Consider the following 16,756-nt stretch of genomic DNA (forward strand, 5'->3'; position numbering starts at 1 on the left):
ATAATAAAAATAAATAAAATTTTACTGATAGTGATATTCATCCAGGACTCTTCAAGAGAAACAACTGCCAAAGCAGTAGAATCAAAGGGGAAAAACACCTCACCCCACACACATTCAGCTTCCTTTGTTTGCATTTTGCCAGTGGCCTTCCTTTGGCTGAGGCAGCAAAGACCAGCGTCTCTAACTATGTACTGTGGGGCAGAAAAGGACCAAGAAAGGCAGCACAGGGCTGCAGAGAAATAACGGAATCTGACTCTCCCTGTTCCCCTGGGGATCAGGAGGTACACTGGAACTCCACCTTGGTATGTTCCTTACTATCTCAGTGGCTGCAAATGAAAATACCTCCAGAAACCAGTAAGACCTTTTGATAAGGGTTACAGTCAGAAAAATATTTCTCTACACACACAAAAAAAAAACCTCAGCCAAAGTGCAATGACAAATGGCGCCTGACATTTGCCTTCAAGTATCCGGGTGTAATGAGACTGATTGTGGAAAGAGCGTGCCAACTCCTACTCAACCCAGCAATCAATTACATTGTCATGGAAGAATGACCAGTGTTGCTAGATTACCTCATTTCCAAGAAATCCAGTTTTTCATACAGATTTCCCAACTTTCTTTTTTTTGAGACGGAGTCTTGCTCTGTTGCCCAGGCTGGAGTGCAGTGGCGTGATCTCAGCTCACTGCAACCACCACTTCCTGGGTTCAAGCAATTCTCCTGCCTCAGCCTCCTGAGTAGCTGGGATTACAGGCGTGCGCCACCACACCCGGCTAATTTTTGTATTTTTAGTAAAGACGGGGTTTTGCCACGTTGGCCAGGCTTGTCTCGAGCTCCTGAACTCAGGTGATCCGCCCACCTCGGCCTCTCAAAGTGGTGGGATCACAGGCATGAGCCACCCCGCCTGGCCAGATTTCCCAACAATTAAAAGTTGCCAGGTAATCAAAATTTTAAACACTGTATGAACCAAACAAACCGTTTCTGAGGCAGATGTGGCTCCAGGCTACTGTTTTGTACCTTCTCTTCTACATCTGTCAGATTTTCTCATTCTTACTCTTGATATTTAAGAAGGTTCAAAAATATTTTTGACTGAAGGAATAAAGAGCCAAAAATCTAACTGTGAATACAACTCTCATGTTCCTCATGTGCTGAAGCTCACACACATGAAAAGAAAAGCAAAAAGAAAAGAAAGTTAGTTACCTCTTTTATTTTGAAATATGCCTGGCCCTTGATTTTGGCAGCAATGGTAAGAACTTTGTTATCAAAAACAAACTGAACAAAAGCTTTTAAATTAGGCCAGAATATCAGCTGAGTGTTGCTTAAAGAAGATATAATTTTCCAAGCCATGTCAAAAGACTCTATGCAGAGTGATTCAGAGGAAGTCAGAAGCTGGTAGGAAAAAAAAGAATACATACTTATTTCAAAAACTTGATCGCCACTCCTATAGTTACTGTTCAATTCATGTTTCACTCTATCTTACCTTGGGAACCAACACTTTCAAGCAATGGAACACTGGTAAAACTTGCTCAGAAGAAAGAACTGTGAGGGCTTCTAGTGCAGACTGCAAAGTCCTTATTGGCATCTGAACAGCAGGTAGAAACGGTTCCAGAATTTCACTCCCTGTGGTTGGTATAAGGGTGTGATATTTTTTCAACAGGAAAGAGAGGCACACCCATTGATCATGAATATATTGTGCAACTATTTTTCCCCATCCTTGGGAAGAAGACGATTCTTCCAAAACACTGAAATAAAAAATAAAGTTACTAGGCCATATTTCCCCAGTTTGCCTCCACGTCTTTTGCACGTAGCACACTATCCTTTCTAAAGATGGCGGGGGGGGGGGCAGTGTACAGATATAAATGGTCATTATCAAACAGGCTATCTACCAAAAACTAAGGAAACCACATAAACCCTCATTTTCTAACTTCTCTGAAAGTAGGTACTTTTGCTCATCTTAAATGATTCAGTGAAAACTAGATGCAGAAAAGTCAGCAAGTCTCCAGTAACAGAGATGAATAATGTTATACCACACTTTCATCCTGAATGGAGCTTCAGCCCCAAAATTCTATAACTTTATAAGCAAAGTTGGGCAATCATGAACTCACGATGACAACAACAGAAATGGATTTTTAAGCCTTAACCTTCCCTGTACCTGCTGCACTCGGAGGGGTGAGCATAACTGCTCTGCTCCTCTGCGTGGGGCTTCTGCAGTGTCTGATTGAGCTGAAGAGAGGAAAGGAAGCTTTCCAGGGGCCCAGCATGGAGAGAGTCCAGCTGCAGCTCAGGCTTCTGGTCTATGGCCTCACACACCATGGCCAAGGCAGCCATGCTCACTACTCTCTGAATCTGACTTCCAACTGTTGGCTCCTGAAAAGGAAATGTGACAATGTTTTATGTAATCTGCGCAAGTCTTAATCAGTAATGACCTCAGTTGCCAGTCTATGGAAAGCTCAAGCTCTCCTTTTCCCTCTTCCTGCCTGCTCCTGAATATCAGGAGAAATAAAAGGAAATCCAATACACATCATTCACTTCCACTACTTCTCTACAGATTGGCAGTGAACAATTTTAAAGTAGCAATAAGAACTCAGCAATTTAGATTAAGACAACAATGGGATCTTTTCATTTGGTAAACAGGTACCTGGAACTAGTACATGACAGATTTGCTACGTACAGAACCCAAAGCTGTGTGTAAGTCCTTCTTGACCTTTCTCCTACTCGCATACACATTTGCATGCAGCATTCCTATGGGTGAGCCTTATTTTAACTGTCTGCTGAAACACGTTAAAAAAAAAAAAATAAAAGGCTCCAGGTTACAAATAATTCCTTCTATCAGCTGCACGCTACTTTTGGAGAAGTCACATAGTCCAGCAGTTAAGAGCTGGACTCAGGAACCACAAAGCCCAGGTCTGAATCCTAGCTCTGTGCTACTACCAGTATGAGTGTAGACATACTACACCTTAGTTTTCTCATCTGTAAAATGGGGACAGTAACAGAATCTACTTCACGGGGTTATTGTGAAGATTAAGCAAATGGGTTACTGCATGTAAAACACTTGGAACTCTACACGTAGGAAAGGAGGGTAGCCAAGACAACCTGGTCTATACTTAAAGAGAAAATCGACAATCTCTCACCAACCTAGGAGTGCAGGCAAGAAGTCAGACACAGAAAACAACAGCACTGAGAAATTATAGCAGTTCCCTCAAATACTGCCAACCAGTAACGTCTGTATCAGAAAGCAAATTTCTACTTATTCCATACCCCTCTCTCACTCTCCAAAAATAAATCAACCATCTCTACAGAAAAGTTTTACATATCAACACTGCCAACATATGAAATAGAATTTAGTGTTACCTTTGAGCCAACTATCGTCCCTGCTAACCTTAATGTAATTCAGTGAATTACTAAAGGAAGCCGATTTTTAAGAATAAGAGTTACTGTGGCATGGTTCATGGTTTGGTTGTATATTTAGAACTCACAATGTTCTTTCATAACACTAACAGACTAATAGGTACTAGACAGGATGCTGAAATATTAATCATCGTCTTTATTATTTCCTCCTAGAATTAAATTATTAAAGCAATCAAGTATCTTCTTTGTTTTTCTTAGTAGCCTGGACTAGTTAGACTGATTGAGTTCAACTTATTAAACACTTACCACATGTTAAGTGAAAATGGCTAACTTTTATTGAGGACTGTCTATCTGCCAGGTACAGTTCTAAAGACTTAACATGAATGAGCTTTCTTTAATTCCCACATCAACTCTATAATCCCCATTTTGCAGGTGCAGTAAACGAGACACAGAGGGGTTAAATAATGTAGGTCACACAGCAAAAATAAAGCCAGAATTCAAACCCAGCAACTCTAACTCCAAAGCCTGTGCTCTTCATTACTAAGCCTTATTGTGCCATGTTTAAGAAATGCCTTGGCCAGACGTGGTGGCTCACGCCTGTAATCCCAGCACTTTGGGAGGCCGAGGTGGGTGGATCACCTAGGTCAGGAGTTCGAAACCAGCCTGGCCAACATGGTGAAACTCCATCTCTACTAAAAATACAAAAATTAGCCGGGCATGGTGGCCGGCACCTACAATCCCAGCTACTCGGGAGGCTGAGGCAAGAGAATCGCTTGAACCTGGGGGGCCGAGGTTGCAGTGAGCCAACTGCACGACTGCATTCCAGACTTGGCAAAAGAGCGAAACTCCATCTCCAAAAAAAAAAAAAAAAAAATGCCTTGAGGCCAGGCACAGTGGCTCACACCTACAATCCCAGAACTTCAGGAGGCTGAGGCAGGCAAATTGCTTGAAGTCAGGAGTTTGAGACCACCCTGGCCAACGTGGCAAAACCCCATCTCTACTAAAAACACAAAAGTTAGCCGGGCATGGTGGCACACGCCTATAATCCCAGCTACTTGGGAGGTTGAGATAGGAGAATTGCTTGAACCCAGGAGGCTGAGACTGCAGTGAGCCAAGATCATGCCACTGCACTCGGTCTGGGTGACAGAGCGAGACTCTGTTCAAAAAAATATATATATAGGAAAAGATATATATGCATACATTACTCCAAAAACAAGAAAGATGGAAATACACACTATAAATGAGGCATAAAGAACAACAGGAAGATGAAAGAGAGTGAGATACTAATCGAAGAAGACCTCTAAGAGAAAAGAGATTCCAGTTGGTCCATAAAAGGGGAGACCAGATGCTGCCAAGTGTATGCTGGAGGAGAGGGCACTCATTCTCCACGGAGGGACCAGATTGAATGACAGCCTCCATGAGGAAGATAGGACACATACATGCTTGTGATTTGTAAAACTCTAAGTAGCCTAGAGTGGCTGCAACGTCACGGCACTGTGAGAAGGAGGGGGAAAGGCAGTGGACAGTGGACAGCTAGGCTGAAAAATGAGGTAGGAAGCCAAGCATGGAGGGCAATGATGTCAGACTATAAAATGTCCTTTACTGGACATGTTTGGGCAAAAGACCTAGTACAGGTGAAATGTCTATATCTAAATGATTTTAAGATCGATGCCTCTTATATGTTTAATATTATATTAAGAGTATCACCTGTAATCCCAGCACTTTGGGAGGCCAAGGTGGGCGGATCACGAGGTCAGGAGTTCGAGACTAACCTGGTTAACATGGTAAAACCCGTCTCCACTAAAAAATAGAAAAATTAGCCAGCCATGGTGGTACACACCTGTAATCCCAGCTACTCAGGAGGCTGAGGCAGGAGAATCACTTGAACCCAGGAGGTGGAGGTTGCAGTGAGCCAAGGTGGTACCACTGCACCCCAGCCTGGGTGACAGAGCCAGACTCCGTCTCCAAAAAACAAAAAGTATCAATCTTAACCACATCTTATCACTAGAGGGTACTATTTTAAAACTGAATTTTAGTTAACGTTTTGTGTGGTATCAAAATAGTGTATAAGAACTGAATATGTATTCCCTGTATGCCTTATTCAAGATAACTACAAACCTTGAATCAAAGAGGCTTACCTGTCCACTGTCCATCTCTTGAAGATGCTGAATGGACGCATTTTTCAAAAGAGAAATAACTCTCCAAATAGGGTTACCCCTTTTCCACCCAACCTTCAAATGCAGATTTATAAGCTCAGTTAACACCATCAGGTATAAATGGCAACGGTCCAGATCTGAAACCTAAGACAAGGATTAAAACACTTAAGGGTACAAGCAAGGTCCATGATTTTCACAAAACTACAAGCCTTCAGGCAGGAGAAGTTGACTTAAAGGACCACAACAAGACACTGATGAGAAAATAAGTTCTTTTCTCCAAGCAGCCTTCCATAACCTCCCACGCAGAGCTAAGGACTTCCTCCTCTGTGCTTACACAGTGACTGTGCATTCAGCACAATTATGGTGCATTTCACAGTTGAGTCATCTGTCTCCCTACCTATGAGGGAGACCTTAGATGGCAGAAATTACCATCTACCAATTCTTACGTCCCTAGGGCTAGTACATTATAAATAATAATGATAATGGTTATAGCAATGACTACTTCCACTGTTTACAAAAATCACTTCTCACAAAAAAGATCACTGTCCCACTTTCATAAGACAACTAAGTTTCAGAGAGGTTAAACAACTTAAATGCAAATTTTTTGACTCATAAACCCAGAAAAAAATGGGTTCAGCTCTACCATGCGCCAGCCCTGTGACATAGGACAAGTTATTTAACTCTTCACTACTAAGCCTTATTGTGTTAAGATCTCATAATCCAGGTGGGGAGATGGATGACTCAATTGTGAAATGTGCCATAATTGTACTGAATGCACAGTCACTGCCTAACCTTGTCCTTGTCCATAATATAGAGATAGTAATATTTATCCATCACAGGGTTTCTGAAGGAATCAATGGGAGAAATTATTACTATATTAATATATCATTACTATACCAGAAGAGGCCTCCTACGGCACATAGAAAGCACACAGGAAGTAATTTAATCAGTTTTTACTGAGCAACCACTGGACACCAAGCACTTTGCCAGGTGCTGGGATACAGTGCAGACAGAAGGTAACGATTACAAGACTGAACAAAAGGGCAAGAGTGAGGGATGAAGGTGCCAGGAAGGATTCCTAAGTTTTTGGCTTAAGAAACTGGCAGGATGGTGGGACATTCACTGCGACAGTAACCTGGAGAACCTCCTGTAGGAATTATAATGAGGGAGTCAGTTTTGAACAGTGTGAGAAATTCGACTGACACCATCACAGAGCAAGCAACTATGGGCGTTAAGCTCAGAAGGGTGGTCTGAGGTGGAGACAGAGATTTGAGGGTCCCTGGCAGAACTGAAGCTGGGGATGTAGATGAGATCATCAAGTGACAGGGGAGAGAATGAGAAAAGAAGGGGTCAGGGACAAGCTTTAAAGAGCTCTGGCTTCAAAGGTTAGGGAGCAGAGAATGGACATTCAAAGAAGAAATGGAAATAATGGCCAGAAAGATGCAGGGGCTGGGGCAGGAGAAGCATGAGAGAATGACATCATAGAAGTTAAGCAGTGTTTCAAGGGGGAGGTGGTCACCAGTGTTCGCTGGAACTAAAGAATAAAGAAAAATACAGTTTGGAAAGTATCCATTAAGTTTATGAAAAAGAGTCGCTGACATCTTTAGTGAGAGTCATTTCTGTGTTGTAACAAAGATAAAAGTCAAATTAGAATTAAATTGAGTCTGCTTAAAGAGAAGGACATAGGGCGCTAGAAGGGAACATGAAATTGAGAGAGGGTTCTTTCAAAATGAGGGACCCTTGGCTGGGTGCAGTGGCTCACGCCTGTAATCCCAGCACTTTGGGAGGTCAAGGCAGGCAGATCACCTGAGGTCAGGGGTTCAAAACCAGCCTGACCAACATAGTGAAACTCCATCTCTACTAAAAATACAAAAATACAAAAATCTACTAAAAATACAAAAATACAAAAATATTACAGGCACGGTGGCGCACGCCTGTAATACCAGCTACTCGGGAGGCTGAGGCAGGAGATTGCTTGAACCCGGGAGGTGGAGGTTGCAGTGGGCCGACATCATGCCACTGCACCACAGCCTGGGTGACAAAGCTGCTTATTTATTTATTAAATAAATAAATAAAATGAAGGATGCTTAAACCTATTAAAATGCTCACGAAAAGAATTCAGGAGAAAAGTAGTAGTTGAAAACACAAGAAAGAAGACAATCAATAGTGTAAAGTGCTTAAGAAAATGGAGACGGATGAAATCCCAATTTCCTTACTCTCTTGTAACAAAGGGAAGACAGGGAGGATGAATTCAGGTGTGGTTGAGCATATAGCATAAGTCCATACATCTGGCAACTGGAAATTGAGAGCATTCCAGCCTGACAGTCATTATTTCCTCTGTGAACTAAGAGAGGCAGCGGCGTAGCAGCAGACCCAGCCAGCATCGCAAAGACCGAAGATCACCTCTCTTTCCAACTCAGTGGCCTCGCATTGGTAGGTTGAAATCGGCCGTGGAAATTGGTAAATACTACAGAGGCAGGCTCTTTTTTCCCCTAGAGAGTCAGTCATTAAACACTGACCAGCACACTGCTGACAGGGGAAAGTGTGGGAAGAGAATTTTATTAAACTCTAAGCTACTAAACAAACGTTACTTAAGTGAGAATTCTAATTAATTTATTAAAGAATGGCTTTTTCAAAACAACTTAAAACTATCATATATGGAATTACTTTTTAAAATCTTTGCATCTAAAAGATAAAATAACATCAAGCTCTCCCTTTATTTTTAGCTTCAAAATCCAAACAAACAAAAACATGTTATATAATGGGTCATCATATAAGCATAAGGGAGGGTCATTAAACTTCTTTTGTATATGTTTGGAAATTTTCCATACAAACAGGTAAAAATAATACTGAGGATAAAAAGTGGTATTGGACCAAAACTTAAATTTTAAAGTTACTTAGATATTTAAATGACTTCTTGGTTAAATACATACACTGATTCTGTACCCACAAAAATTAAAAATAAATAAATGCCTTCCTAAAAATGTAGGTGTACTAGAATTCATATTAATGATTGCTTGATAAAAATTAAGGAAGATATAGATGAATATTCCCCACTCCAAAGAGATTTTCATAATAGCTTCCTTGCCTTTCTATAATAAAATCTCAAGTCTTTCAGTTGAATACTTGTATTTTTATATTTTCATACCTGTGTAAGCTGTCAAACAAATGTATTAATATTTAATTGGGTATTTAAATAAAAGCTCTTAAAGTAAGAATGCTTTCTCATTTTATTGGCAATGTAAGCATTCAAATCATTTCAACATTTGTCCCCAGAGATTTTAAACAAACAAACAAAAAATTAAGACATTCATATAAGAACTGGTATTTTCAAGGTATTCTTTAAGGGGAAAAGCTTGTTTAGATGTCCCAAAAGAACAAATTATGTACAGTCTAGAGACAGAGAAGACAGCTACAGTCACAGAGCATCCTCTACACCTAAAACCTAATTGCATTTAAGAATCACTGATGGAGCTTTAACACACACGCACCCCCACTCAGGGTCCGGTCTCAAAGCTGCCACATCAGAATCTTGGGATTGGGCCCCAAAATGCATTGAATGTGTGTAGTACTTCAAATATGTTACATCATTTGAAACTCTCCAAATCCTTGGATGTAAATGGGGTGAGGCTCAGAAGATCTATGTAACTTGCCCAAGGTCATAGCTAACAATACAGATGGAATTGGAACTAGGAGACCCCAAAGTCTAAGGTTTTTTTTGCTGCTTCCTAAGACTGCTTCTTGAGAAAATTAATTTTTCTTTTCAATTTAATACAGTGTCAGTAATCACTCAAATATTGGTGAAAAGAATGAAAGAAATGAAAAAGAAAGTTATTCCACTGAATACTTACACTATTTAGCTCATTCATAGTAAGTCTTCTGAGAATAAATTCAGAAATGCTCTCTGTAGTAGACATGAAAAAGTTCTGAAGAACAGTAGACACCTCATCTGTATGGGGGCAAAAAGCATGCAACTAAAATGATAGCAGTTCTTTGGTACAAAACACACCAGATATTCTAGTAAATGTACAACTGGGCTAAGCACGTGAATCACTTGCCAAAAATAAATTGCAATAGTATAATAATCATTCACCCCATGGGGAAAGCTATACTTAATCTTAAGTCACTTAGGAGTTCCAGTTGTGGGTAGGATGGATCAGGGACACTCCTCCCTCCACCACTGAACACAGCTATAAAACCTAGACAGAATGCATGACGCAGCTATTTGAAAACTCTACAAGGAAAAAATAGCAGGTGGATTCAGAGAGAAGTAACACTGAACAGTGGTGAGTTTACTAATGTTTCTCCCTCTGGTCCTCCTCCCAATTGTAACCAGATGCAGAAACAGTCAACAAGGTGGGCAGCAGAATGGGTGCCAGCTTTCTGGTCAGGGAACGAAACAGGAGAACTCCAGAAGAGCAGACAGTGAGTACTGGATTCCAGACAGGGAGGGATGCAGGAAAGTGGCCTCGGAAAGCTGTTTATGAACTCCTGGGCTCACCTCCAAGCTGCACATGCACGGATCTGATGCTAATCAGCACACCACAGACTTTCAGGACTGAATGAACAGAGTTGCCCACTGGCCAGTTCCCAGAGTGGCCAACAGATGGAATGCATGTGGCATGGGTCCAAAGAGCATGGCAAAGGAGGTGAAGACAAAACTGACAGCAGAAGCAGCACCCACAGAAGCTAAGTCAGAATGTGAGGCCTCAACCTAACCAGGTTGACTGTGTACTGGACAACAGTATCAACATTCTCCACAGGATTTAAACAAGATTCAGAGTTTCATATTATAATATTCAAAACAGCTAGGATATAATCCAAAATTACTAAACATATGAAGAACCACGAAAACCCCAGCTGATATGGAAAAAAAAAATCTAGAGATAACACCAATAAGATGACTTGGGTGTTAGAACCGTTTGACAAAAATCATTAAAGTAGCTCTAACAAAAATGCTTTAGCAAGCAATCAATGACAATCTTGAAGGAAATGGAAACTAGAAATCCTCAGCAAAGAAACAGAAGATATATAGAAAAACCAAATAGAAATTTTATAATTGAAAAGTACAATAACTGAAATAAATTCACTGAATGGGATGAATAACAAAGGAGGTGCGAGAGGCGTCAGAACTTGAAAACAGATCAACAAAAATATGACATCTGAACAACGGAGGGAAAACTGGTTGAAAAAATAAGAAGCAGAACTAGACATCTGTGGGATAATAACAACGATCTTATTTTTTCATGCCATCACAGCCCCAGAAGGAAAAGAGAAAGACAGTGGGGCTGAAGAAGTATCTGAATAAAGACACGGCTGAAAACTTTCCAAATCTGATAAACGGTATAAACCTACAGATTCAAGAAGTTTCAGGGAAATCTAAAAGGATACATCCAAAGAAATTTATTCCCAAAGGGCAACCAAACTGCTAAAAACAAGCTTGATGAAAAAACAATCTTGAAAACAGAGAAAAATGACATTGCCAAAGAACAACCTGACTACTATGGAGTTCTCACGAGAAACCAGAGGCAAATGGAACAGCATTTTTAAACTGATGAAAGATAAGATCTATCAAGCCAGGATTTTATATCCAGAAAAAATATCCTTCAGAAATGAAGGTGAAATAAAGATATTCTCAGATGAGGGAAACTAAGTGAATTCACTGCAACAACTGTGTTCCAAAAGAAATGCTAAAAGAAGTTTTTCTGAACAAAAAGGACATGATGCCATAGGGAAATTTGGAATATCAGGAACAATGGAAGAGCAAAAGAGACCTGTAAACATCTAAGCAAATATAACAGGCCCTTTTCTCTTGAGTTCTTTAAAACTTGTTTGTTGGTTAAAAGCAAAAATTATAACGTTGTCTTGTAGGCTTTTCAACAAATGTAAATATAAGACAACTACCATAGACAGGGGAAAGGGGGAAGGGCCCTATCAGAAGGGAAGTTTCTATATTCACTTCAAGTGGTAAATACTAATTCCAAACAGACTGTACAAAGTATATGTACTGCAATCCTAAGGCAACCACACACACACAAAAAAAGGCTGAATTTAAATGGAATACTAAATAATGTTCAAACTGCCCAAAAGAGAGGAAAGAGAGAAATGAAAAACAAAGGCCCAGTGTGGTGGCTCATGCCTGTTATCTTAGCACTTTGGGACGCCAAGGTGGTTGAATCATCTGAGGTCAAGAGTTCGAGACTAACATGGCCAACATGGTGAAACCTCATTTCTACTAAAAATACAAAAATTAGCCAGGCATGATGGCGGGCACCTGTAATCCCAGCTACTCGGTAAACTGAGGCAGGAGAATCGCTTGAACCCGGGAGGCAGAGGTTGCAGTGAGCCAAGATCACACCATTGCACTCCAGCCTGGGCAACAGAGATTTCAAAGTTCCTCTCTCAGTAATAGATACAAGGAATAAATAGAAAATCAGCAAGGATATGGAACTAAAAAACACCATGAAAACTCTTGGATATAACTGACATTTATTGAACACATCAGCCACTAGTAAAATAATATTCTTTTCCAGAGTACATGAAACATTCACCAAGATAGGCCATATCCCACATAAACTTAAAACAATTTTAAAAACTGAAATCATATGATATATGCTCTGCAACCACAATGTAATTAAATTAGAAAGCAGTAACTAGGAAAGTCTCCAAAGATGTTCTAAATAATTCACGGGTCAAAGAGAAAGCTTCAAGGAAAGTTAGAAAATATTTTGAGATGAAAATGCAACATGCCAAAATTTGTGGGATATAATTAAAGCAACACTTGGAGGAAAATTAATAGCACTGTCATTTCAGAAAACAAGAAACGTCTAAAATCAACAATCTATGTTTCTGCCTTAACACTAAAAGGAAAAAAAGGCAAAATAAACCAAACCCAAGCAGAAAGAACCAAACAACAGAAATCAATGAAATTGACCAAAAAAAAAAACTATAAAAAAAAAAAATCAATGAAACCAAAAGCTGGTTCTTTGAAAAGGTCAATAAAATGATAAACCACTAGCAAGCCAGAGACAGAGACAGAGAGAGAGAGAGTGCACATGAGTAAGCACGCACACACACACACACAAATTATCACTATTAGGAATAAAAAGACAGAGCTTACACTACAGACCCGACAGGCATTAAAAGGGTAAGGGAATACTACAGACAATTCTACTGCCCCTGTTCACAGATGACATGATTGTCTACAAAGAAAATCCCAAGGAACCTTCAAACAAACAAACTCCTAGAATTACGTCCTTCAGCAAGGTCACAGGATACAAGGTCAACATACCAAAATCAATCATATTTCTATATACTAGTAACACACAGTTAAAAATTGAAATTTTTAAAACTATCATTTACAACAGCTTCCCCTCAAAAGAAATAGTTATAAATCTTACAAAACCTGTGTAAGATCTATATGCTGAAAACTGTAAAACTGATGAAAAAAATCACAGACAACCTAAGTAAATGCAGAGACAGGCCAGGCGTGGTGGCTCATACCTGTAATCCCAGCACTCTGGGAGGCTGAGGTGGGCAGATCGCCTGAGGTCAGGAGTTTGAGACCAGCCTGGACAACACGGCGAAACCCCATCTCTACTAAAAATACAAAGATTAACCAGGCATGGTGGTGAGCACCTGCAGTCCCAGCTACTTGGGGGGCTGAGGCAGCAGGATTGCTTGAACATGGGAGGTAGAGGCTGCAGTGAGCTGAGATTGCACCACTGTACTCCAGCCTGGGTGACAAAGTAAGACCCTGTCTCTAAATAAATAAATGTACGGAAATACCATATTCATGCATTAAAAGTTTCAGCATAAGAAAGCAATTCTCCACAAACTGATCTACGCATTTAATGCAATTCCAATCAAGATCCCAGCAGGACTTTTTTTTTTGTAGGTACATATAAGTTGATGATATAATTTATATGGAAAGGTAAAGGAACTAGAATAGCTAAAAATATTTTTGGACAAAAACCACACTACCTATTTTAAGACTTATTATAAAACTACAGTAACCAAAACCTTGTGGTATTGGCAAAGGAATAAACACTTAGATCAAAAGAACAGAATAGAGTCCAGAATTACATCAACACAAATACAGCCAAATTAATTATTTGTAAACAATTTTTTGAGATAGAATTCACAGAGCATTCAATTCCCCCATTAAAGGTATCTAATTCAATAGTTTCTTGTACAGTCACAGATATGTGCAACTATCACCACAGTCAATATTAGAACATTTCATCACCTCATAGAGAAATCTCATACCCTTTAAATCATTGGGCCCTTAACCCCTATTTTCTCCCTGCCCTAAGCAACCCCAATCTACTTTCTGTCTCTAGAGATTTGCCTATTCCGGACATTTCATTTAAATGAGATCATATAATATGTGGTCTTTAGTGATCACCTTTCCCTTAAGATAATGTTTTCAAGGTTTATCCACGTTGTAACATGTATTACTACTTCATTCCTTTTTATGGCTGAGTATGTATAAACCACATATTATCCATTCATCTACCCATCTACTTTGGATTGTTTCCATCACGGCCAATTAGTTTTTGACAAAAGTACAAAACAATTCAACAGAGAAAGGATACTCAGTCTCTCCAACAAATGGTGCTGGTGCAACTACATCAGCAAAGGCAAAAAAACTAACCTTGACCTAAACCTTACACCTTAGAAATTAACCCTAAAAATATCATAAGTCTAAAAGTAAAATAATAAACGAAGGAGAAAAATCCTGTATGACCTGGGGCTAAGGCAGAGTTCTCAGTCGTAATACCTACTGCACGATCCATAAAACAAAACAAAAATAAACTGGATTTCATCAGAATAAAAACTTTGGCTCTGCAAAAGACACTGTTGAGAAAATGAAAAGATAAGCTGCAGACAAGAAGAAAATATGTGCAAACCACATATCTGACAAAGGACTAACTTGGCAGAAGATGTAACAGACACTTCATAAAATGCTGTATCTATCACTCTGAGAAGGGTTCATTAAGAGATTACATACATTAAAAATTAATTTTAAATTTTCATGTTACCCAGGGGCTATATTACATAGCCTCTGGAGTATCTCATGAGTCACTTGCCAGGTCAAGAAGCCACCAGCAAATGATTGGAAAGTAAAAGCCTTTATTAAAAAATTAAAAACTATAACCAATGAATATGGGAAAAACAGAATACTCTTGTCTTGCATATTCCATACTACTCTTTCTGCCTTTTCTTTCTCCTATATATATAGTCAACTCCTTAAATATCAAACTTACATTAATAGCATAAAATAGATTTATTTTCCTCATATATAATCAAACCCATTCAATTAAAATAAATTTGAGATTTCAAGGGAAAGCTTAGGCCTTGGAGAAGAGAGAACAAAAAGACTTGAAGAAAAGTAGCTGCCTTCAAGGCATCCAATATTATCATCCCTACCCCAGTGGCTCCTCTTAATTACCGCAATACAGAACAGCCTCTATCTTACCCTCAAGGCACATTCCCTGGTCACTGCCACATCTCTGAATTTAACACCCTGTCACAATATACAAACTGTGGGCAAAAGTTCAAGCCAGAATAAAAATTATGGTTTGGGGCCGGGCACAATGACTCATGCCTGTAATCCTAGCACTTTGGGAGGCCGAGGCAGGCGGATCAGCTAAGGTTGGGAGTTTGACACCAGCCTGACCAACATGCAGAAACCCTGTTTCTAATAAAAATACAAAATTAGCCAGGCATGGTGGCGCATGCCTGCAATCTCAGCTACTCGGGAGGCTGAGGCAGGACAATCACTTGAACCCAGGAGGCAAAGGTTGCAGTAAGCCAAGATCGCACCATTGCACTCCAGCCTGGGAAACAAGAGCGAAACTCCGTCTCAAAAAAAAAAAAAAAAAATTATGGTTTGGTTTCCTAGTCTATGCCTCATATAATTTATAGTAGTAAACTGAATCCCAAAAGAAGTGGTACCAGAATTTGTCAAAAAGCAATCACAGTCAAAATCATGATGAAGTAGCACTTTATACCCATTAGGATGGCTATTATTTTTAAAAGCCCATTAACGAGTGTTGGAGAGGATGTGGAAAAACTGGAACCCTTGTGCACTACTGGTGAAAATGTAAAATGGTGCAGCCACTGTGGAAAAGTGTATGGCAGTTCCTCAAAAAATTAAACAGAATTACCATATGATGCAGAAATTCCACTTCCAAGAGAATTGAAAGCAGGGACTCAGACATTTGTACACCCATGTTCACAGCAGCATTATTCACAAAAGAGAAGGTGAAAAAAATCCAATTGTTCATCAACAGATGAATGGATAACCAATTATAATCTAGCCAAACAACAGAATATTATTTGACCTTTAAAAGGAATCAAAGCATGATACATGCTACAACATGGATGGACCCAGAAGACACGATGTTCAGTGAAATAAAAATAAGTCAGACACAAAAGGACAAATGCTGTATGATTCCACTTCTAGGAGGTACCCAGAGGAGTCAAACTCATAGAGACAGAAAGTAGAATGGTGACTGCCAGGGCCTGGGGAAAGAGGAAAATGGGGAATTAGTGTTTCGCAGTACGGAGTTCCAGTTCAGGAAGAGGAAAATTGGAGATGGATGATGGTGATGGCTGCACAACAGGGTGAACGTACTTTCTATGTCACAGAACTGTACACTTAAATATAGTGAAAATGTAAATTTTACTTTATGTATAAAACTATCTATGCATAAAACTAACTATGTATAAAAACCTACATCAGGAAGAAAAGTTCCAATAGACAAGATTACTCCCACAAAAAAAGCGAGACTCAGCAAAGAAGACCAGACCCACCAAAGTGACAAATTCGGCCAGTAGTGAGGACAGAAGCAGTAATAATTATTGAAGGCTCATATAACCCAGTGTAATGAAAGGGAAGCTATATTGTAACTAAAAGTATGTTTCCTCAAATTTAAAAGTAAACATTATACAGTTATTGCAGATTAAACATACAATCATGGCAACATCATTTTAGAAAAACTGTATCTGCAGAATGACAATCCCTGAATCTCATCTGATTAGGCACAGTAAAGTGGTATTGCACATCACAGGCTGGAGGAAAACACAGCCGTCTGGACTACCGTCACTGTGAATTCACGATCGCAACCTCAAGGGTGTGCTCAGCAAGCCCAGCAATCCTACAGCACTGCCTTAGAGCACTCACAAAGCCTCTTTCCCAGACAGATGCTTATACCCTGTCCTCACACTGCCAACACTTCCATCCCCACCC

At 39.7% G+C, this 16,756-nt stretch overlaps 1 protein-coding gene across 9 annotated transcripts in view; it reads right to left on the minus strand.

The window, feature by feature from the left end:
* The window catches only part of TARBP1 (tRNA guanosine 2 -O-methyltransferase TARBP1), an 87,807-nt gene that overhangs the window by 36,796 nt on the left and 34,255 nt on the right, over window positions 1-16,756 (minus strand). For 8 of the 9 annotated variants that reach the window (XR_008674493.2, XR_008674492.2, XR_008674496.2 and 5 more), the window contains exons 13-17: window positions 9,351-9,448; window positions 5,482-5,643; window positions 2,148-2,362; window positions 1,476-1,737; window positions 1,196-1,384 (exon numbers count right to left, since the gene is read on the minus strand). Coding sequence is in view for 6 of the 9 variants with exons in the window: in XM_031002305.3 (XP_030858165.3) it covers window positions 1,196-1,384; window positions 1,476-1,737; window positions 2,148-2,362; window positions 5,482-5,643; window positions 9,351-9,448 (926 nt within the window). In the remaining 3 variants the exon portion in view is untranslated. The remainder of the gene's footprint in view (window positions 1-1,195; window positions 1,385-1,475; window positions 1,738-2,147; window positions 2,363-5,481; window positions 5,644-9,350; window positions 9,449-16,756) is intronic. The other variant, XM_055372817.2, reaches the window with a different exon arrangement.

Source organism: Gorilla gorilla, chromosome 1 (assembly GCF_029281585.2).
Source record: "Gorilla gorilla gorilla isolate KB3781 chromosome 1, NHGRI_mGorGor1-v2.1_pri, whole genome shotgun sequence".
Taxonomy (NCBI): domain Eukaryota; kingdom Metazoa; phylum Chordata; class Mammalia; order Primates; family Hominidae; genus Gorilla; species Gorilla gorilla.